This window comes from Physeter macrocephalus, chromosome 10, assembly GCF_002837175.3.
Source record: "Physeter macrocephalus isolate SW-GA chromosome 10, ASM283717v5, whole genome shotgun sequence".
NCBI classification, from domain to species: Eukaryota; Metazoa; Chordata; class Mammalia; order Artiodactyla; family Physeteridae; genus Physeter; species Physeter macrocephalus.
Window position 1 is genome coordinate 32,188,558 of NC_041223.1, and position 24,095 is coordinate 32,212,652.

Consider the following 24,095-nt stretch of genomic DNA (forward strand, 5'->3'; position numbering starts at 1 on the left):
CTGCAACTAAGACCCAATGCAGCCAAAAATAAATAAATAAATTAAAAAAAAAAAAAAAAAACTACAATGAGGTATCACCTCACACCAGTCAGAATGGCCATCATCAAAATATTTACAAACAATAAATGCTGGAGAGGGTATGGAGAAAAGGGAACCCTGTTGTGCTGTTAGTGGAAATGTAAACTGATACAGCCACTATGGAGAACAGTATGGAGGTTCCTCAAGAAACTAAAATAGAACTACCCTAAGACCCAGCAATCCCACTACTGGGCATATACCCTGAGAAAACCATAATTCAAAGAGTCTTTTACCACAATGTTCATTGCAGCTCTATTTACAATAGCCAGGACATGGAAGCAACCTAAGTTTCCACTGACAGATGAATGGATAAAGAAGATGTGGCACATATATAAAATGATAACGAGAAACGAAACTGAGTTATTTGTAGTGAGGTGGATGGACCTCGAGTCTGTCATACAGAGTGAATTAAGTCAGAAAGAGAAAAACAAATACCGTATGCTAACACATATATATGGAATCTAAAAAAAAAAAAAAAAATGGTCTGAAGAACCTAGAGGCAGAACAGGAAAAAAGACACAGACATAGAGAATGGACCTGAGGACATGGGGAGGGGGGAAGGGTAAGCTGGGACGAAGTGAGAGAGTGGCATGGACATATATACACTATCAAATGTAAAATAGATAGCTAGTGGGAAGCAGCCTCATAGCACAGGGAGATCAGCTCGTGCTTTGTGACCACCTAGAAGCATGGGATAGGGAGGGTGGGAGGGAGATGCAAGAGGGAGGAGATATGGGGATATATGTTTATATATAGCTGATTCACTTTTTTATACAGCAGAAACTAGCACAACATTGTAAAGCAATTATACTCCAACAAAGATGTTAAAAAAAAAAAAAAAAAAAAAAAAGAACGCGGAATACGGAGCCAGACTGCCTGGATTTGTGTCCTGGCTCTACCACTTACTAACAAATTTTTAGCCTCTTTGTGCCTCAGATTCCCAACTGTAAAAAGGGGGTGATGACAATCATCTCTGTCTCACATAGTTGTTAAGATTCAAAGGGTTAACATTTGTAAGATGATTAGAATAATATCCAGCATAAAGTAAATCCATTTAAGTGTCTGACTGAAAATCAAGTAAAATAAAAGATATAGGGAATACGCCACCCCAAAATGTGCCACTTGGGCATAAGGCATGTTTTGAGCTAGAGACAAAGAGAATCAATAGATGCAAAAAGAAACTTTCCCGGAGCTTCCCTTGTCTGACCAAAAGCAGACACTTGTGAAAAATGAGGACTGCCAAAAGTCCCCTCTCCTGGGGAATTTGTATGGCCAAGGTGGACCTATACACACAAACCTTACTCCATTAGAGGCCCCCCACAGTCTGCCCGCCCTGAAAGCTTAGAACCCTTTTCCTTTGTCTTGTCATTTCTCTACAAATTTATTATTCTTCTGTTAAGGTGCTATATGAGCCCACATTCTAGCCACCCCCATGAGTTACCCTTCATTGAGGTTTCACCCATGTGATGTGTATTGGACACATTACTAAACTCTTTGCTTTTCCCTTGTTAATCTGTTGTCAGTCTAAGTCTACAGGGTCCCTGGGGGAGAATCTAGGAGGGTAGAAGGAAAAACAATTTGTCCCTATACGGGACAATGGAAAGCATAAAAAGAGAGGTGAGAGGGGAGAAGTATGAGGATTTGTGCCTGGGGGCCTGCACAGAGGCAGGGCGTGCGACAGAGGTTCTGAGGGCCCTCTAGGGAGCGGGGCTGTGATTCAGACATTCTGGCTGGGGAGAAAAGCTTGTCTTTGCTTAGTTCTAAATGATGTGTGGCTAAGGTGTGCTGATGTCTCTGAAGACAGCTTAGTCCAGCCATTCAGGGGAAGGGTCAGCAGGCTGCTGGGATGCCCACCTGCCTGTGGTGGTTAGAAGTGCAAGAGCAGAACAGCTTAGAAAAAGGCCAAAAAAAAAAAAAAAAAAAAAAAGAAAAAGGCCCGAAGATACCAGAAACTGAACAGAATCCCCACAAGGAGCAGAAACACAGGGCATATACTCTCCATCTTTTGGGGGACATGATGGTCATAATAAGAGAAAGAGTAATGTTCAAATGAATACCCTGAAAACCTTTCATTTTTCCTTTTATGAGATAAATGCACTTGGAATCTTTTATCATGCTAAACAAGCACATTTTTCTCATTTAAAAAAAAGGTTTGCAAGGACTACTATAATGCCAGCAGGCTAAATTTTTAGCAATCTCTCAATCTAATACACTTCTTAACAAAATTACATTTCACACAAAAAAATGAATGAAATCACATTCATTTCTATGCAAAAAGCTTCCAGTGCAATTTCATCACTGTAAAATGTGGAGAAATGACATGTAAATGCCTAATTTTCAACACCTTCTTAGCTCTATGAGCTATTGTGTACTGCTAGGAGAGCAGAAGGTGCCTTTTATTCTGGAAAAACAGGCTCACTCAAGGTCAAGGTAGTAAGCTGAGACACAGTCTTGGCTGCTGTATACCAGCTCCCTCAAGCGGCTACCACCATAAACCTACATGTACACAGTGTGCAAAAATGGGCGTGGTCCCTTTTTGTTTCTATTTTCATTACTCTAGGAGGTGGATCGAAAAAGATCTTGCTGTGATTTATGTCAGAGAGTGTTCTTCCTATGTTTTCCCTCTAAGAGTTTCATAGTGTCTGGTCTTACATTTAGGTCTCTAATCCATTTTGAGTTTATTTTTGTGTGTGGTGTTAGGGAGTATTCTAATTTCATTCTTTTACATGTAGCTGTCCAGTCTTCCCAGCACCACTTATTAAAGAGACTGTCTTTTCTCCATTTTATATTCTTGCCTCCTTTATCAAAGATAAGGTGACCATATGTGTGTGGGTTTATCTCTGGTCTTTCTATCCTGTTCCATTGATCTATATTTGTTTTTGTGCCAGTACCATACTGTCTTGATTACTGTAGCTTTGTAGTATAGTCTGAAGTCAGGGAGCCTGATTCCTCCAGCTCCTTTTTTCCTTCTCAAGATTGCTTGGCTATTCGTGGTCTTTTGTGTTTCCATACAATAGCCAGGACACAGAAGCAACCTAAAGGTCCATTGATGGAGGAATGAATAAAGAAGATGTGGTACATTTATACAATGGAATATTATTCAGCCATTAAAAAGGATGAAATAATGCCATTTGCAGCAGCATGCATGGACCTAGAGGTTGTCATACTTAGTGAAGTCAGACAGAGAAAGACAAATATCATATGGTATCACTTATATGTGGAATCTAAAAAAATGGTACAAATGAACTTACTTACAAAACAGAAATGGAGTCAGAGATTTAGAAAACAAACTTATTGTTACCAAGTGGGAAAGGGGTGAGGAGGGATAAATTGGGAGATTGGGATTGACATATACACACTACTATATATAAAATAGATAACTAAAATAAGATAACTAATCTTTACAAAGGCTGCAAATGAACTTATCTACAAAACAGAAATAGAGTTACAGATGTAGAAAATAAACTTACAGTTATGGGGTGGGGGAGGGATAAACTGGAAGACTGGGATTGACACATACACACTACTATATATAAAACAGATAACTAATACCTACTGTATAGCACAGGGAACTCTACTCAATACTCTGTAATGGCCTATATGGGAAACGAACCTAAAAAAGAGTGGATATATGTATATGTATATCAGATTCATTTTGCTGTACACCTAAAACTAACACAACATTGTAAATCAACTATACCCCAAAAAAATTATTAGGGGCTTCCCTGGTAGCACAGTGGTTGAGAGTCTGCCTGCTAATGCAGGGGACACAGGTTCAAGCCCTGGTCTTGGAGGATCCCACGTGCCGCGGAGCAACTGGGCCCGTGAGCCACAAGTACTGAGCCTGCGCGTCTGGAGCCTGTGCTCCGCAACAAGAGAGGCCGTGATAGTGACATGCCCGCACACCGCGATGAAGAGTGGCCCCCGCTTGCCTCAACTAGAGAAAGCCCTGGCACAGAAACGAAGACCCAACACAGCAAAAATAAATTAATTTTTTTAAAAATTATTAAAGAAAAAAAAGATGGGCGTGGTCTCTTCAGCCCACAGGCATCTACCAAAAATAACAGTTAGTAGCTCATCAATTCAGATTTTATTAGTTCAAAATGCAAAATAATTTTCTTCAATATTACACATTAATTCTAAATTACTCTTTACCCTGTAAATTTTCAATAATGAGTTCAAATATTAGTATCTAAAATTCAATCCTTTTTTCATAACAACTGTGTAATAGTTTAAGAATTTGTTTCTTTTAACTTGAAAATTGAAAAACTCTGAAAATTAGGTAAATCAGACTATTCATGAACTATAATTTTCAACTATTTTTCAAGTTAGTTTCACTTCATAACATGTACTTAAACTTAACTTCTTTAGCAACACTTTAATAATTAAATTTACGTTCTTTAAAAATTTTTCCTGGGCTGCTGCCGGTTCCGCCGTGCTCCAGGTATCCTTTTCTGAACACAAGCTGCCTCATCATATGTTTCAAGGATGGCTCTTCCTATCACTGTAAAATGGGGTAGACAGGAATATTCAGTGACCACGCTTTCAGAAGATGATACTGTGCTAGATCTCAAACAATTTCTCAAGACCCTTACGGGAGTGCTACCAGAATGCCAGAAGTTACTTGGACTCAAAGTTAAAGGCAAACCTGCAGAAAATGATGTTAAGCTTGGAGCTCTCAAACTGAAACCAAATACTAAAATCATGATGATGGGAACTCATGAGGAGAGCTTGGAAGATGCCTTAGGTCTACCTCCTGATAATGATGATGTTGTTAACGACTCTGATATTGAAGATGAAGTAGTTGAAGTAGAAAATAGGGAGGAAAACCTACTGAAAATTTCCCACAGAGTAGAAGAGTACAAAGTGGAAATTCTGAATCCTCCGAGGGAAGGGAAAAAACCTTTGGTACTAGGTGTTGATTACACATTATTTGACCATAGCCTCTTGTGCAGAGACTGGGATAGAATTAATGTGGCCATATCTTCATGAATTCCTAACATCTGCATATGAGGATTATGACATTGTTATTTGATCTCCAACAAATATGAAGTGGATTGAAGCTAAAATAAAAGAGTTGGGAGTGAGTACAAATGCAAATTACAAGATTATCTTCATGTTGGACAGTGCTGCTATGATAACAGTGCATACTCCAAGGAGAGGATTAATAGATGTAAAGCCTCTTGGTGTTATATGGGGAAAGTTTTCAGAGTTTTACAGCAAAAAAAAAACATCATGTTTGATGACATAGGAAGAAGTTTTCTAACGAACCCACAGAATGGACTAAAGATAAGACCTTTTATGAAAGCACACCGAAATCGAGATAAAGACAAAGAACTTTTAAAATTAACCCAGTACCTCAAGGAAATAGCAAAGTTAGATGACTTTTTGGACCTAAATCACAAATATTGGGAAAGGTATCTCTCAAAGAAGCAAGGACAGTAGTTACAAGCTATACTGGCAGTTATTGAAGATGCTTGAGATCCATGAATTTCTTTTCGCTTTTATGCTAAAGATCATTATGATAGTGCTGGACATTGCAGTAAATACCAGACTGCTTATACTTGGTCTTCCAGTTTTTTGTAAATTTAATTTTATATTTTTTGAAGATCATAGCGATATGCAAAAAAAAAACAAAACACTTTTTCCCCCTGTATGAATATACTGTAACTCCTGAAAAATATTTTCTCCAGCACAGAGTACTGAGTTTTTTTCCACACACACACACACAAAAAGGGGACAAAAATGTATACTTAACAATGTCATTTTGTGACTTTGGAAACAAGTACGTCTTGTGTTTTTGTCTCACTGTGTTTTTATCTAAGCCCAAACCCAATTTGAAAATACTGTTTTTAAAACCAAAAAAAGAAAAGTTTTTAGTAAGAAACCTAGGTTGGTATGCTTAAAACCACTGAGAGTTTTTCTTAATCCTTTGTCATAAACACAATTTCTCTTATTACTTCACTACTTAACACCTCTAAGTTCTGAGCTGTCTCAGTTTGGTGTGTATGTGTGTCAGTATTCTAAGTAAAACTGGAAAATGTCTGCTCTGATACAGATATGTCATAGTGTGAAAAACAGAAAACATGAGACTGAGGAATGAAACTAAGGAACAAGAGTGTGTTTCTTTGTGCTAGCCAAGTAGAAGCACTACTGCCTAAAACCACTGTCCTAAAAGCAGTTAAAGGCGGTACATTTTGAAATGGGGCGTATCACTGGTTCAGCCCTAAAAAGCATGAACAAAAAGTTTTTGTCCTGTTCCAGCTCTGTCTTCTCTAAGTGCAAACACTGTATTGCAGTGAAAACATCTAGCCATAAGATTAAAAAGAAAAATTTATTTGCAATGCTTATGCCTGCAGATATGTAATATGACCAGTTTTGTGTTGACAGTATTGCTTTATACAGTTCTTCTATTTGAAAGGAATCCGATTCTTTCAAATAAATATGGTACGTATTGTTTTTACGGGGGACTATTTCAGTGACGTAAATAATAAATTCCTTTTCTTAAAAAAAAAAAATTTTCCTTCTTTCCATTAAGTCAACTAGTTCTGCCTCCTTTATGTTGAACAAATAAGAGTTTAATATTCCTGTATAAGCATACACAAATACATAATTTATAACAATGTTCTAAGAAATGTATTACCCTGGTCAATGGAATATATTCTTCTGAAAGTTGTAATATACGTGAAAAATAGTTTATAAAATATGACACAAAAACAAATATGACATTATTTTACTGATCCTGTTGGACTAAAGCAATACTAATCCTGAGGCATTCTTTTAAAAATAAATCGAAGTAAACTATTAACAAAAATTCCATGTATTGAACATCTGGACTATCTGAACACTACACAAATTGAGGCTCAACTAAACTTCACTGAAATTTTCCATATACATATTCAAATATTTAGATTTCTTATAAAATTGCATAAAAACTATAATCCAGGGAATTCCCTGGCGGTCCAGTGGTTAGGACTCCATGCTTCCACTGCAGGGGGCACGGGTTTCATCCCTGATGGGGAGCTAAGATCCCACATGCTGCAGGACGCAGCTAAAAAAAATTTAAAAACAAAAAACATAATCCAAAACAACGGTACAGTATACACACAAAAGATTGAAAGCAAGTGATTATATGAGTAGACAGTGTGCCATTCTATTTTCCATTTTTTGTAATGTTTTGTTTAAACGTTTAGAAAAGTATATATATTTTTAAGAAACAGTCTCTGGCATCTAGAATGGAATTACAGGGGCAGTGGCCTTTTCTAAAATGACAAACCAACACCCTTGAGCTCAGAGTCACACTAAAGCTGGTGAGATTTCACATTCCTCACCACACAATGGATCTTTCATCAATACTGGAAACTGCCTTTGTGAGAATATTGCTAAGAATGGATGGAATTCTCAATGTTGCAAGCACCCATTGAATTATTTAAAAGAACAATGAATGAATGACTAATTAGAAGTGTTTCTTGAGCTCAGACATATTTATATTACAAAAGGAAAGACCTGAATCTAGCATTCTCTCCAGAGCAGTTCAGGATGAACAGATTAAGTCTGTTAACTGAAGGCATGGGTTCCCAAATGCTTTGCCATCAAAACTGTTAAGAGTTCCTTCTCCTTGGCCAACTAATGATTTTAAATCCTACTTGACTCATGACTATTGTTTAATTGCTTGCTTGTTTGTTGTTTATACATACTTTGCTCCATTGTTGGTTAAAGAAAAACTTAACCAACAATGAAATGAAACCTGATCCTCATGCTTCCCTCACCCCTAAAGAGGTGCACTTTTGAATGGCCAACTAAAAACTGCATAAAGACAATATATTAAGTTTTTTTTAAAGTATGTCTCAAAAGATCTCATACAATATATCCTTTTTATATGATTAAAACCAATTAAAAATACATATACTTGGGGAGAATACAAGGAAATAAACCCTGACCTCGGGATGATGGTTAGCTTAAATGAAGGAAGGCCAAAGGATAGATTAATGAAAAGGACAATATGGTTAGATTACTACCAAGGTCCTAGCTTTTGTTTTGGGTGGTGGATTCCCAGACGATGATGACGATATTATTTTAAGACAGATAAACAGATAGATAAAAATAAACCCAGCATGGAGCAATGATGAGAGTGTGTTATGAATCAAGGATTATTGAACCTGAAATGAGATGACATGAAACGACCTGGCACGATATGAGAGGAAATGAAAATAAAAATTGCTTCATTAACAATTGTTTTACTGACACCCAAACTATGCCCTCTGGATCATCTTTAAAAAGCACTCATCCAGGTTTTATAATTTTCTGCTTCTATTTCCCTAACATTTTCAATTGTGCTGCACAAAGCAATGTGTTCTCCAATGGATGTGAGACCTTCTACCACCACCAATGGACTTTCTGCTCATAGAGTAGTACCTCAACAGGAAGATAAAAAGGTAGCGCAGAGAAAAATGCTGCTGATTCATCTACTGATTCTCCGGAATGGGGCTGACAATGCCCACAAGCCTCCAAATAGGCAATTGGTGATTCTTATTAATTCACTCAGTACTTCCTAAATGCCAACTACATGTCAAATGTCATGAGAAGCGTTGGATCCTTCAGACTTATGATTAGGACAGTCCTAATAAATACTTGAGTCCAGTCCCTCATCTTCCAGAATCAACATAATCCTCAGGTCGAAGAATCAAGATAACTTTTCCCACCCTTTATTTGGCTACTTCCCTATACAAGCAAATGCTGAAGCAGCTCACTTATAAAGTGAGGTTACACTGGCTCCCCCAAATTAAAAGATGTCAAATCTCTATTATAAGAATTGGGAGAAAAAAATTGCTTCTTCAACAGATGAGATTTCATGTAAGTGTATCACTGTTGGTTTTACCTGCTATCTCCAAAAGTAGGTTTATGTGATCTCCTCCTGCCAGCTTCACAAATCCAACCTGATTTCCAAAAGTGTCAACCCCTTCAAAGGGCAAAGTCAAAGTTTTTCCTTGGAGGATTTCTTCCACAAATGGTTTTAATTCCCAAAGAGCATCAATACCACTGGTAAGAAATAATATATTTTTCAGCAACATATTAAGTAATAAAATATACAAAACCGAATGAGAATCAGTTTTAGAAAGATAAATTAATTTTTATACTTGTACTAATTACTTTAATGCTCAAAATACCTTCAAAATCTAATCCATATGATCAAAATACAACTAATATTAAATTTTAACAAAATCTGTGGAAGTGAATTAATCTTTACCTAATTATAATTTATTTTATATTAAAGACACAAAAGAAGATGCTATGTTATAGTTCACCAAAAGGTTTTTAACCAAGGAAATACTGCATGGACAACTAAAAAAGAAAATTACTTACAGTATATTGCAGAAAAACTTAATACCTAGAAAACATTATATTAGACTATGTGAAAGTTCTAGATTCTTGTTAAAAGTACTAATATTTATAGAGTATTTACTATTTGTGAGGCACTCTACTAAAATTTAAAATACATTATCTCTTTAAAATATAATAATCTCCACAATAAGATAATTTATTATACTTGGGTTCAACCAAAGTGCAATTTATATTTACCAACTACAGCTATGTAAGTTTGTTGTATCTGTTTAGCCTCTATGATTAAAGGGCTATTCTGTGTTTCAAATGCATTATTTTTCTTTCTAAAAATAAATGTTTACTATATTAGTGAATTAGACATTATAAAGTTTGGAATATTTTGAAAATTAAGATCAATTATTTCCATAGTAAGAGGAGTTTGGTATAGGTACTTTATTATGAGAAAAAAAATAAAATCTCACTAGAGGGCAGCAATTACTCAAAAAAGAAATAAGGACATTATTACATTATGGAGAGGGGTTTAAAACACCCTTCTGGTGAACCACCATTAATTTAAATTATCTTGATCAGCAATTTGTTCGCCAGTAGTAATTATGTCAAATGTGTAAAAAGAAATTTAGGTATTTTTCTAGATCTTTCATATTTCTAAATTAGTATGCATATAAAATTTTTAACTGATTTTCATCCATAGCTCCCATACTGAGTCTTGTTTCTCTGTCAAAACAATACATAATACTTCAAAATAGCTTTAGAAATGTCAGCATTTCTCGTTTTACCTCCAAATCCATATCCAAAATCCAATCTTGCCTATCTGTATTTATGTTCATCCAGAAAGACACACTTCTGCTATAATACTGTCCTTCACCACCACACACTGAGTTAAAGCATGTGAAAACAGATCAGCCACTTCTGGCTCATCTACCGTAAATGAGGGGAATTCAATATACTCATTTTAAATGTAACTCTATATGAAAGTAGGCCATGCTAAAGGTCAGGATTTTTCAGAGACAGTGAATTCTATACCCCATTTTTCTTTAAAGAAATATAGGGCTTCCCTGGTGGCGCAGTGGTTGCGAGTCCGCCTGCCGATGCAGGGGACACGGGTTCGTGCCCCGGTCTGGGAAGATCCCACATGCCGCGGAGCGGCTGGGCCCGTGAGCCATGGCCGCTAAGCCTGGGCTTCTGGAGCCTGTGCTCCGCAACGGGAGAGGCCACAACAGTGAGAGGCCCGCATACCACAAAAAAAAAAAAAAAAAAAAAAAAGAAATATAGACGATCTAAATTCAGCCAGTTTTTCAGTTCTTCAGTATCAAAAATCAGTAAGTTTGTCCTAATGAGATGTCACTGGTCACACAGTGAAAGGAGTCATAGTGCCTATTGACAAATATCACTAACTTTCAAATTCTTTTAAATAGAGTAACTTTTCAAGAACAGTTTATGGAAAGACTTCTTTATGGTAAAATGAATAGAGTACAGGCACGTAGGAAACAGAATTCTGAAACTAGAGTTCAGACCCCAAGGTTGTACTTAAAACTAAGATAGGATGGCGTCTTTGCAAATCAGCATCTGGGCTAACATATTTCTATTCCTTTCTTCTGCACTGTGAGGACACAAAGGGTGATACCTACCTGAAGAAATTCATTATTTTAAAAAAATAGTTTCTGCACACTCCATATCCAATCCACTGATCAATACTTTATTAAACACCTAAAATATGATACTAAACTTTGAAAAGTAAGAATATAGAACAAGAAACCAACAATATAAGTCTCTAGCATATTATACTGTATAGGATGAAAGATAAAATTGAAAAATTAGGGACTTAGAAAATCCTTCATATAAACAATGTCTTACCAGGAAAGCCAATCGGTTTCACTCTCACTATACAGCTACCCAAAATGAAGCCACACCTTGAATCTCACCATCACCTAAAAGTCGATACTTCTGCCACAAACACTTCCCTGGTTCCCCAAACTAGAAGCAAATCTTCTCTCCTTTGCAATTCCATTAATACTTTACACCAGTTGAAACATACCACTTTTTACATTTATCTATTACAGTTACTTAGGTCCATATGATCTAGTCAACTACCTGGTATAATCCATGAGTACAAGATCCATTCATGGTTCATCTTTATTTTCCCCAAAGCACTTAGCTCAGTATCTAACACATGGTTGGAAATTAATGTTGGTCGAACTGTAAAATACTATCTTGTCTATACAGCAAACTTCAACTATTACTTAGATCTTTCATTACAACTTAGTCAAAAGTAATTGCTAAATTGCAAATATCTGGTCATCATTTTCCAGTAGAGCTGTAACTCCCAGTATCATAAAGTAGCATAAGAATGTCACTTTAATCCTTCAAACACAAAGTAGACTTGCCAAATATTTAATTTTTTACACAAAACTGAAATTTGCAAACAGACATTGTAAAACACGGGGCTGAATGACTCAGACTGTCACTGTGCTCTGTACTGTAACTCTTCAACAAGTGATGCCACAATTTAGAGCAACACAATGCTTCCTAGTTCAGGACTGTCCCATGTACTGCAGGTGATTTAGTAACACTGAGACCTGCCCATAAATGCCCACGGCACTCCCCAGTAATTGTGACAACCAAAAATACCCCAAAAAATATTTCTAAAAGTCTCCTAGAGGAACCTTCAAGATGGCGGAGGAGTAAGACGTAGAGATCACCTTCCTTCCCACAAATACATCAAAAATACATCTACATGTGGAACAACTCCTACAGAACACCTACTGAACGCTGGCAGAAGACCTCAGACCTCCCAAAAGGCAAGAAACTCCCCACGTACCTGGGTAGGGCAAAAGAAAAAAGAATAAACAGAGACAAAAGAATAGGGACGGGACCTGTACCAGTGGGAGGGAGCTGTGAAGGACGAAAGTTTCCACACACTAGAAGCCCCTTCACAGGCAGAAACTGCGGGTGGCGGAGGCGGGGAGCTTTGGAGCCACAGAGGAGAGCGCAGCAACAGGGGTGCAGAGGGCAAAGTGGAGAGATCCCCGCACAGAGGATCGGTGCCGACCAGCACTCACCAGCCCTAGAGTCTTGTCTGCTCATCAGCTGGGAAGGGCGGGGGCAGGGAGCTGAGGCTCGGGCTTCGGTCGGATCCCAGGGAGAGGACTGGGGTTGGCGGCGTGAACACATCCTGAAGGGGTTAGTGCGCCACAGCTAGCCGGGAGGGAGTCCGGGAAAAGTCTGGAACTGCCGAAGAGGCAAGAGACCATTGTTTCGGGGTGCATGAGGAGAGGGGATTCCTTCCCCATCTGCCCACAGAAGGCAGAGCACCACCTAACCGAGGCCCAGAGACAAGCACGAGCCGGCCTATCAGCTTGGACACCAGAGACAAGCATGAAACGTTAATGCTGCTGCTGCCGCCACCAAGAACCCTGTGTGCGAGCACAGGTCACTATCCACACTCCCCACTGGGAGCCTGTGCAGCCCGCCACTGCCAGGGTCCCATAGACCAGGGACAACTTCCCCGGGAGAACAAATGGCGCGCCTCAGGCTGTTGCAACGTCACGATGGTCTCTACTACCACAGGCTCGCCCCGCATTCCAATTATAAATACTGTACCCCTCCCTCCGCCTGGCCTGAATGACCTAGAATCCCCCAATCAGCCACTGCTTTAACCCCATGCTGTATGGGTGGGAACAAATGCTTGAGGGCAACCTACATGCAGAGGCGGGGCCAAATCCAAAGCTGAACCCCAGGAGCTGTGCAAACAAAGAAGAGAAAGGGAAATCTCTCCCAGCAGTCTTAGGAGCAGCGGATTAAATCTCCACAATCAACTTGATGTACCCTGTATCTGTGGAATACCTGAATAGACAACAAATGATTCCAAAACTGAGGAGCTGGACGTTGGGAGCAACTGTAGACATGGTGTGTGCTGTCTGCGACAGTTTTGTTTCTGATTTTTATGTTTATCTTAGTGTTTAGCGCTTGTTATCATTGGTGGATTTCTTTATTGGATTGGTTACTCTTTTTCTTTTTACTATTATTATTTTTTGATAATCTTTCTTCCTCCCCTCTCCTCTCTCCCTCTCTCTCTCCAGAGACCTCCTGGCTCCACATAATATCACTCGGCGAGAGCTCTCCCAGAGATCTCCATCTCAACACTAACACCCAGCTCCACCCAACAGCCAGCAAACTCCAGCGCTGGACACCCCAGGCCAAACAACTAGCAAGACACGAACACAACCCCACCCATTAGCAGAGAGGCTGCCTACAATCATACTAACTTCACAGATACCCCCAAACACACCACCAGACGTGGCCCTGCCCACCAGAAAGACAAGATACAGCCCCACCCACCATAACACAGGCACCAGTCCCCTCCAACAGGAAGCCTACACAAGCCACTAAACAAACCTCACCCACTGGGGGCAGACACCAAAAACAACAGGAACTACGAACCTGCAGCCTGCGAAAAGGAGAACACAAACACAGTAAGTTAAACAAAATAGTAAGACAGAGAAATATGCAGCAGATGAAGGAGCAAGGTAAATCCCACCAGACCAAACAAATGAAGAGGAAATAGGCAGTCGACCTGAAAAAGAATTCAGAGTAATGATAGTAAAGATGATCCAAAATCATGGAAATAGAATAGAGAAAATACAAGAAATGTTTAACAAGGACCTAGAACTAAAGAGCAAACAAACAATGATGAATAACACAATAAATGAAATTTAAAATTCTCTAAAAAGGAATCAGAAGCAGAATAACCAAGGGAGAAGAACGGATAAGTGACCTGGAAGATAAAATAGTGGAAATAACTACTGCAGAGCACAATAAAGAAAAAAAGAATGAAAAGAATTGAGGACAATCTCAGACACGTCAGGGACAATATTAAATGCACCAACATTTGAATTATAGAGGTCTCAAAAGAAGAGAAAGAGAAAGGGTCTGAGAAAATATATGAAGAGATTACAGTTGCAAACTTCCCTAACATGGGAAAGGAAATAGTCAATCAAGTCCAGGAAGCACAGAGAGTCCCATACAGGACAAATCCAAGGAGAAACATGCCAAGACACATAATAATCAAACTATCAAAAATTAAATACAAAGAAAAAAATATTAAAAGCAACCAGGGAAAAGCAACAAATAACATAAAAGGGAACCCCCATAAGTTTAACAGCTGATCTTTCAGCAGAAACACTGCAAGTCAGCGGGAGTGGCAGGACATATTTAAAGTGATGAAAGGGAAAAACCTACAACCAAGATTACTCTACCCAGCAAGGATCTCATTCAGATTTGATGGACAAATCAAAAGCTTTACAGACAAGCAAAAGCTAAGAGAATTCAGCACCACCAAACCAGCTTTACAACAAACGGTAAAGGAACTTCTCTAGGCAGGAAACACAAGAGAAGGAAAGACCTACAAAAATAAACCCAAAACAATTAGAAAATGGTAATAGGAACATACATACCGATAACTACCTTAAATGTAAATGGATTAAATGCTCCAACCAAAAGACACAGATTGGCTGAATGGATACAAAAACAAGACCCGTATATATGCTGTCCACAAGAGACCCACTTCAGACCTAGGGACACATACAGAGTGAAAATGAGGGGATGGAAAAAGATATTCCATGCAAATGGAAATAAAAAGAAAGCTGGAGCAGCAATTCTCATATCAGACAAAACAGACTTTAAAATAAACACTATTATAAGAGACAGAGAAGGACACTACATAATGATCAAGGAATCAATCCAAGAAGAAGATACAACAATTGTAAATATTTATGCACCCAACATAGGAGCACCTCAATACATAAGGCAAATGCTAATAGCCATAAAAGGGGAAATTGACAGTAACACAATAAAAGTAGGGGACTTAACACCCCACCTTCACCAATAGACAGATCACCCAAAATGAAAAATAAATAAGGAAACAAAAGCTTTAAATGGCACATTAAACAAGATGGACTTAAATGATATTTATAGGACATTCCATCCCAAAACAAAAGAATACACTTTATTCTTAAGTGCTCATGGAACCTTCTCTAGGATAGATCATATCTTGGGTCACAAATCAAGCCTTGGTAAATTTAAGAAAACTGAAATTGTACCAAGTATCTTTTCCGACCACGAGGCTATGAGACTAGATATCAATTACAGGAAAAAGTCTGTAAAAAATACAAACACATGGAGGCTAAACAGTACACTACTAAATAACCAAGAGATCACTGAAGGAATCAAAAAATTCCTATAAACAAATGACAGTGAAAACACAACGATCCAAAACCTATGGGAAGCAGCAAAAGCAGTTCTAGAGGGAAGTTTATAGCAATACAATCCTACCTCAAGAAGAAGAAAAATCTCAAACAACCTAACCTTACACCTAAAACAATTACAGAAAGAAGAACAACAACCAAAAAAAAAAAACGCCCAAAGTCAGCAGAAGGAAAGAAATCACAAAGATCAGATCAGATATAAATGAAAAAGAAATGAAGGAAACAAGAGCAAAGATAAATAAAACTAAATGCTGGTTCTTTGAGAAGATAAACAAAATTGATAAACCATTAGCCAGACTTATCAAGGAAAAAAGGGAGAAGACTCAAATCACAGACTAGGAAATGAAAAAGGAGAAGTAACAACTGACAATGCAAAAATACAAAGGATCATGAGAGATTACTACAAGCAACTATATGTCAATAAAATGGAGCTGGAGGAATTAGGTTCCATGACTTCAGACCACACTACAAAGCTACACTAATCAAGACAGTATGGTACCAGCACAAAAACAGAATCGATCCAAAACCTATGGGATGCAGCAAAAGCAGTTCTAGAGGGAAGTTTATAGCAATACAATCCTACCTCAAGAAGAAGAAAAATCTCAAACAACCTAACCTTACACCTAAAACAATTACAGAAAGAAGAACAACAACCAAAAAAAAAAAACGCCCAAAGTCAGCAGAAGGAAAGAAATCACAAAGATCAGATCAGATATAAATGAAAAAGAAATGAAGGAAACAAGAGCAAAGATAAATAAAACTAAATGCTGGTTCTTTGAGAAGATAAACAAAATTGATAAACCATTAGCCAGACTTATCAAGGAAAAAAGGGAGAAGACTCAAATCAATACAATTAGAAATGAAAAAGGAGAAGTAACAACTCACACTGCAGAAATACAAAGGGTCATGAGAGATTACTACAAGCAACTATATGCCAATAAAATCGACAAACTGGAAGAAACATACAAATTCTTAGAAATGCACAACCGCCCGAGAGTGAACCAGGAAGAAAGAGAAAATGTGATGAGACAAATCACAAGCACTGAAATTGATACTGTGATTAAAAATCTTCCAACAAACAAAAGCCCAGGACCAAATGGCTTCACAGGTGAATTCCATCAAACATTTAGATAAAAGCTAACACCTATCTTTCTCAAACTCTTCCAAAAGAGAGCAGAGGGAGGAACACTCCCAAACTCATTCTACGAGGCCACCATCACTCTCATACCCAAATCAGACCAAGATGTCACAAAGAAAGAAAACTACAGGCCACCATACGACCCAGCAATCCCACTACTGGGCATATACCCTGAGAAAACCATAATTCAAAAAGAGGCATGTACCACAACGTTCACTGCAGCACTATTTACAATAGCCAGGACACGGAAGCAATCTACATGTCCATCAACAGATGAATGGATAAAGAATACGTGGCAGGGCTTCCCTGGTGGCACAGTGGTTGAGAGTCCGCCTGCCGATGCAGGGGATAAGGGTTCATGCCCCAGTCCGGGAGGATCCCACTTGCCACGGAGCAACTAAGCCCGTGAGCCATGGCTGCTGAGCCTGCATGTCCGGAGCCTGTGCTCCGTAACGGGAGAGGCCACAACAGTGAGAGGCCTGCGTACAGAAAAAAAAAAAAAAAAAAAATATGTGGCACATATATGCAATGTAATATTGCTCAGCCATAAAAAGAAATGAAATTGAGTTATTTGTATTGAGGTGGATGGACCTAGAGACTGTCATACAGAGTGAAGTCAGAAAGAGAAAAACAAATACTGTACTGTATGCTAAAACATATATATGGAACCTAAAAAAAAAATGGTTCTGATGAACCTGGGGCAGGACAGGAATAAAGATGCACACGTACCGAATGAACTTGAGGACACGGGGAAGGGGAAGCTGGGACGAAGTGAGAGAGTAGCATGGACATATATACACTACCAAATGTAAAACAGATAGCTAGTCGGAAGCAGCCGCATAGCACAGGGAGATCAGCTCGGTGCTTTGTGACCACCTAGAGGGGTGGGATAGGGAAGGTGGCAGGCAGAGGCATGAGGGAGGGGATATGGGGATATATGTATATGTATAGCTGATTCACTCTGTTATACAGCAGAAACTAACACAACATTGTAAAGCTATTATACTCAAAAAAAGACGTTAAAAAAAAAAAGTCTCCTAGAGAAGGCAGTCCCACCTCCACTGAGAAATGTAAACATTATAATACACTGAGAACATACCCACCCCCTCACCCCAACCCGACTGCACACCATGTACCAGTATTTCTAGTCAGTTACGTGTCCAACAGTAGAGGCTACTGAGACACAGGAGGCCGTGTGTACTTCCAGCAGACTAATCTCTCCCGCCCCTCATGCACTTGTGCTCACCTTCTCCCTTCTGTCCCCATCCCACTCCTCTCCCTCTACCTCTCCATCTTTCACAATCACACTCCATGGAATAATAATAGAAAACGGATTAGTTCTGGCTTGTCTACTGACCAGCATTCGCTTAATTCCTAGGACTGCCAGTTTCCTGCAATGTATAAAAAAGGTGACATTTCTGTGCTGCCTGACTCAGAACACTTGTTAAGGAAATAAAATAAAATAACGTTTGTTCGGGGAGTCGTGGCTGAGGAGCAGAGACTGAAATATATATGCATGCCATAGCCGAGACCCATTTCCGATAAGAGAGATAAACCCTAAACTTATCAGTCAATGGTAACTCAGTCTTCTCTGGTTTAAAAAGGTCTCTTTGGGGTACAATTATTCAGTGAATTCAAACCTTTCAGGATTGTTTTTCCCTTCCCTCTCCCCTCCCCCTTCCCAGGGAATCCAGCATAACTCTTACAAGAGGACTGAAGAAGCTCTTTGATCTGCTTGCTGTTTGGGTCCTAAGAGATTCCTATTTCAGGGCGACTGGTCTGGTCATACCCCTGGGTGCCCTACACTGGTGCCCGTGAAAGCCCACCTGTTCTTTCTGGGCATTGCCCTGGCACGTACTGCTGAAGCATAAGATCCCTGCTGGGGTCTCTGATCAAGAAGCACGGATACTCAGCAGTGTCGCTGTCCCTCACCCCGCTCCTTCCGATCCACCAATTCTCCCTGAACTTCCAAGTCTACCCACCAGGGCACAAAGAAATTTCTGGATCCATCCATATACCTTGATAGGCCATGGGGAATTGAAGGAACTACCTCAGGTCCAGGGGTTAGAAATCTCCCTCGACTCTGATCCACCAGCTGGGTGGCAGCCCATTCTTTCAGCATTACTGAACAGGAACTTCTCTAAAGAGCTTGAGCTTTTCCCAGCTACACCCTGAGAACCCCAAACGAAGGTGAGTATCTCCATCACTCCCAGTTCTCTGCTCCAACACTGGTTGGAACAGTCAACCCCAAAAGGGGAGCCAGGATGTGTCCAGCTTTGTGCCTCTTCCTCCGACTTGCTCACTCCACCCAGCACCAGAGCGCCTCTAGACTCCTTCCCATCCCGGACGACAACCCTCCTCCCAGCTGGCTGTGGTTTCACTGACCACATGCAGTGCTTCTGAATTAATCACTGGTTCGGCATCTCCTACTTGCCATCCGTGAAACCAGCTCAGTATTTGCTCCCGCTCTTGCCATTTGTGCTGGTTAATTTTATTCGTCAACTGAGGCCATGATACCTGGTGTTTGGTCAAACGCCAGTCTAAATGTTGCTGTGAAGGAATTCTTTTCGATGTGATGAACGTTTAAATCAGCAGACCCTGAGTAAAGCAGATCATCCCCCCAGAATGTGGATGGGCTTCATCCAAACAGTTGCAGGCCTTCAGAGAAAAGACTGAGGTCCCCCAAGGAAGAAGGAATTCTTCCTCCAGGCCGCCTCTGGGCTCGAGCTTGTACTGTCAACCCTCGCCTGGGTCTGACACTTGCCAGGCTGCCTTGCAGAGTGTGGACTTGCCAGCCCCCACGGTCACGTGAGCTAATTCCTTAAAATAAATCTCTCTATATATAGCTACAGCCGTAGATACAGATATATCAATATATCTAGATTTCCAAATGGATATCCATCCTATTGGTTCTGTATCTCTGGGGAGCCCTGACTAGTCCACCATTCTAACACACAGGGAACCACTCATTTTCTCTTAGGCTTTCATCTTGTATCACATCTTCTCTGGCTTCTTTTCTTCTAAGAGCATCAGAGTATTTCTTTTTTCTTCTGACTGGCAAAGTGAACAGTGAAAATGAGTTAGGTAAAATCTTCTGGTCCTCTCTGTCACTGCAGGGTGCTCAAGACCTGCTCTTGGGTGGAGCATGTTGAGAGAGATCAGAAGACTGATCCCTAAAGACAGGCGGTTCTACTATTTAAAAAGACATCACTACCCGAATCGTAATTTGACTGTATATGTTGAGTTACTAATTTATTGTTTTCTCCCTTCTATTTTTCCTTTTCCTCGCCCCCTTCCCAATCCAAGCCTTGCTCTTCATTCCCTCAGGAGACTATATGTCAGGGTAGAAAACAGAAGTAACCTGTAACCTGTAATTCTGGTTTTGGCTTTCCAAAGAGCTTATGCCTGAGCTTAATCCAGAGGGCTAAACAGGGGCTAACAGGGCATGGGGTGCTCATACCAACAGACAGAGTATCCCAGAGAAATTGAGGAAGAGCAAGGTTTCTCCACTCCAGGCTGGAAAGCAGCAATCAATGACTAATACTCAACTTTTATGGTACAGCTCTGGGTTTGGAGGTTCAGGGTGTACAGGTACTCTAGGAATGAAGGAAGTAAAACTGAAATTGTCCGTTAATCTAGTAAATGACAGCTCTAATAGCTAATCATATCAAGTGCCTGCTATGTGCCAGGCCCTATACTAAGAGTTCTTACAGGTATTAGTACCATTATTTTCTCCATTTATTTAAAAAGTAAATGATTTGCCCAAAATTGGGCAGCTGTTAAGACGTGGTTGGGCCATGGTTCCAGAATCTTTACCTGGAATCCTAACCTAAATGGTCAGACTCCAGAGCGCTTACATAATTAACATAGATAAAATAACTGCATAACCAATGCATCTGATAACAATAACAGTTTAAAAGTATAGATTAAGGGGAATTCCCTGGTGGTCCAGTGGTCAGGGCTCTGCTCTTCCACTTCAGGGGGCACAGGTTCGATCCCTGGTCAGGGAACTAGGATCTTGCACACCACGCAGCAGCATAGCCAAAAAAAAAAAAAAAAAACAAGTGTAGACCAGGAAGAATATTCATATGGTTAATTCTGTACATTGGCTTATTAACTGGAATAAATTATAATAAAGAATACTTCTTTAAAAAAAAAGAATACTTCTTTAGAATTTCAATGCCTCTTTTGGTTCTGCTATGATTACTCAAATTACAGTAATAACTTGGAAAACAATATTCCAGAAAGATGTATTACTCACATGTTTATTTCATCTTCATTTAATAACTGCATCACTAGCAGGGTAATATGAAAGGAACCATCACTGTTCATTGCTCTGGCCAGTCGCTGATCTTGTTGTATTATTGCATTTTGCAGGATCTTAATTCCTTTTGTAATCTAATCACACACAGACAAAACAGAGATTAGGTAAACAAAATTTCCTTATGGTAACACTGAAATCGAGAGGAAGAATAAGCAACATGTGAAATGAGAATGATGTCAAGATCCTTCAGCCAAACAATGCTTAACTGTCTAACTATTCTCCAATATCCTGGAGAAATCCTTGGAAAGTTTAATAGGACGTTTAAGTTAAAAAAGAAATCACACGATGCTTGTCCATTTTAAGAGCATCAAGCCCAACACCCTTCTTTTACAGACTGGGCCACTGGTTGAGTGGAAAAATTCTCAGTGGCCATGTATCTTTTCAGAAATTTATCCTTGGAATATACAGTATGACTCACTATAATTACGATCTTTCCTAAAAATAAAAGTTTTATTCTTGCCTCAGAAAGGTCAAACGGGCAGACAACGTTCCATTTCTGTTGGCAGTAATATTTATTTGTCCCCAAGTGAATGTGTCTGAGAACCCATTCTTCATGGCCTTTAAGATTTTTTAGGACAGCAATAATTTCAACAGGAATGACTACTGTCATTTCCCCAGACATGTGAGGAGGGGCATCACCATGGAGAGAGAGCTGCAAACAAGTCTAAATGCATATGTTAGAAAAACTGTACAGTCCGCACCTAAGCAAAATCCCTGGTCCCTCATCAGCCTTCCCCTCTCAACCTAATGAGAACAAAGAAGAGGAATGGTGGCTTTTCCCTCCTCCATTTCCAGTTGGAGACAATTCTAGTCAACTTCTAAATGTGAGTGCACTGGAAAATAGTTTGAATATGGACTAGCAAACCAAGCAATCCCCAGAGAAAAGAGCTCACGTAGAAACCCAGAGGCAGCAGAATTAGAAAAGGAAGAGAGACGGGGCAGGCAATAGAAGCACAGCCCTAAAAAGACAGCAGAGATAAGAAACAACTGAATCATGAGCACAGCAGGCTGTTCTGATACTAAAGAAGCTGTTTCATCCTGAACAATGTTCCCATTATCTGCAGAATGCAATTGGGCAAATCATGAGATGCTATCCTGGGATCTGACTTCTCATGTATCTTTACAATAAATCCACATCACCCAAAATAACCTCAGTATTTCTCTATTCCTTGCAACCTGGAGGACAGTAACATGAGAAACAGTGTTTTCCTGGTAGGAAGTTATGCAGTAACACCTAACACAAGATTTCCCAAGGGGAGATGTCACTTCCACGACACCCAACAAAAGATTACTGACAGCCTGATAATTAAAATGCTCCTAAAGCAATAGTACACAAAGATCTTAGAGAGTCAGCGTTTCCTCTACCTCTGTATTGATAAAACTAAACTGTAAACTCCCCGAGGGCAACATCTATTTCTTCCACCCCATCATCTCACCACAGTGCCTGGTAATAAAAATAAATACAACATTGAGACCACAACAGTAACTACCCTTTCTTGTGTTGTCACTAGGTTCTAGGCACTCCAGTGAGCATTTTACATACATTAGTTCACTGAAGCCTCCCGCCGATCCTGTGAGGTAAGATATTGGTACTGTCTCCATTAAAATAAATTGAAACACAGAAGATTAAAAAAAAATCTTTTCAAGATCATATACCCAAAATAGCAAAGGAATTTGAGAAAAGGATAAATTACAATACATGAGAAAAGATGAGGGACGTACCTGGAGGAAAAGATCCAGGAGTAAGGTGAAGCGGCCAGAGAGCCGTGCCGGAAGAGGTACAAGTAATGTGTTTTCAAGAGGAGGCAAGGAGAGGGGCAGACATGTGGGTAGTGACTCAAGACATGAAACATCAAGGGAAAAAAGGGCATTTAAAGGAGATTCTGAGGAAGTCTTACTGGTGTAATAGAGCACACAGGCCCTCTCATAAAAGCCTTTAGTATAAGTCTGCACTACCCTGCAAGGATTTTACACATGAATTTTTGAGAGATTCTTCCAGGTGCAATGAAGTGCTGAGATCAGCTTTCAGGAATGATGAAGCAGCTCAAGAGGGTCCAGGTTCACGTGGGAAGGGCCTAGCCAGTGCCGAGTAAATCATGTGAGCTCAAGAATATCAGACCTCAAAACAGTATAATTACATCTTCAAATCTTAGCTGGTACAAATGGTAATTCTGGCGTAACTGATCGTGAAAAAGTGGTTTAGGATGAGAACTTTTTAATACAGAGTGATGCAAATTAAGGGTACTGGACTTGTATCAGAAATCCTGGATTTTAACCCCAGGTCTGCCGCGGGTGGAACCCCATAGAGGTCACCTAGTCTCAGTGAGTCTTGGTTTCTTCAATTGTAAAGCACTGCCAAACTTACAGGGATGTGTTAAAGGTCACACAGACAGGCTACAGGAAAGCACTTTGCAAGCTCTGCACCATTTGCCTAATATAAGGTCTGCAACACTGCCACTATTTTTTTTTCTGAATTTAAAATGTTTTATTTTTTTTTAACATCTTTATTGGAGTATAATTGCTTTACAGTAGTGTGTTAGTTTCTGCTTTACAACAAAGTGAATCAGTTATACATATACATATGTTCCCATATCTCTTCCCTCTTGTGTCTCCCTCCCTCCCACCCTCCCTATCCCACCCCTCTAGGTGGTCACAACACACCGAGCTGATCTCCCTGTGCTATGCAGCTGCCTCCCACTAGCTATCTCTTTTACGTTTGGTAGTGTACATATGTCCCTGCCACTCTCTCACTTCGTCACAGCTTACCCTTCCCCCTCCCCATATCCTCAAGTCCATGCTCTAGTAGGTCTGTGTCTTTATTCCCGTCTTACCCCTAGGTTCTTCATGACCTTTTTTTTTTTTTTCTTAGATTTCATATATATGTGTTAGCATATGGTATTTCTTTTTCTCCTTCTGACTTACTTCACTCTGTATGACAGACTCTAGGTCC

The 24,095-nt window shown here is 39.6% G+C and overlaps 1 protein-coding gene and 1 pseudogene across 5 annotated transcripts in view; one reads left to right on the forward strand and one right to left on the reverse strand.

Annotated features, from left to right (window-relative positions):
• Positions 1–24,095, reverse strand: part of AKAP7 (A-kinase anchoring protein 7) — a 152,748-nt gene that overhangs the window by 109,100 nt on the left and 19,553 nt on the right. For all 5 annotated transcript variants that reach the window (XM_024122715.3, XM_055087499.1, XM_028494446.2 and 2 more), the window contains exons 4-5: positions 21,083–21,219; positions 8,957–9,117 (exon numbers count right to left, since the gene is read on the reverse strand). In XM_024122715.3, the coding sequence (XP_023978483.1) occupies positions 8,957–9,117; positions 21,083–21,219 (298 nt within the window). The remainder of the gene's footprint in view (positions 1–8,956; positions 9,118–21,082; positions 21,220–24,095) is intronic.
• LOC102989125 (ubiquitin-like domain-containing CTD phosphatase 1) lies at positions 4,567–5,866 on the forward strand (annotated as a pseudogene).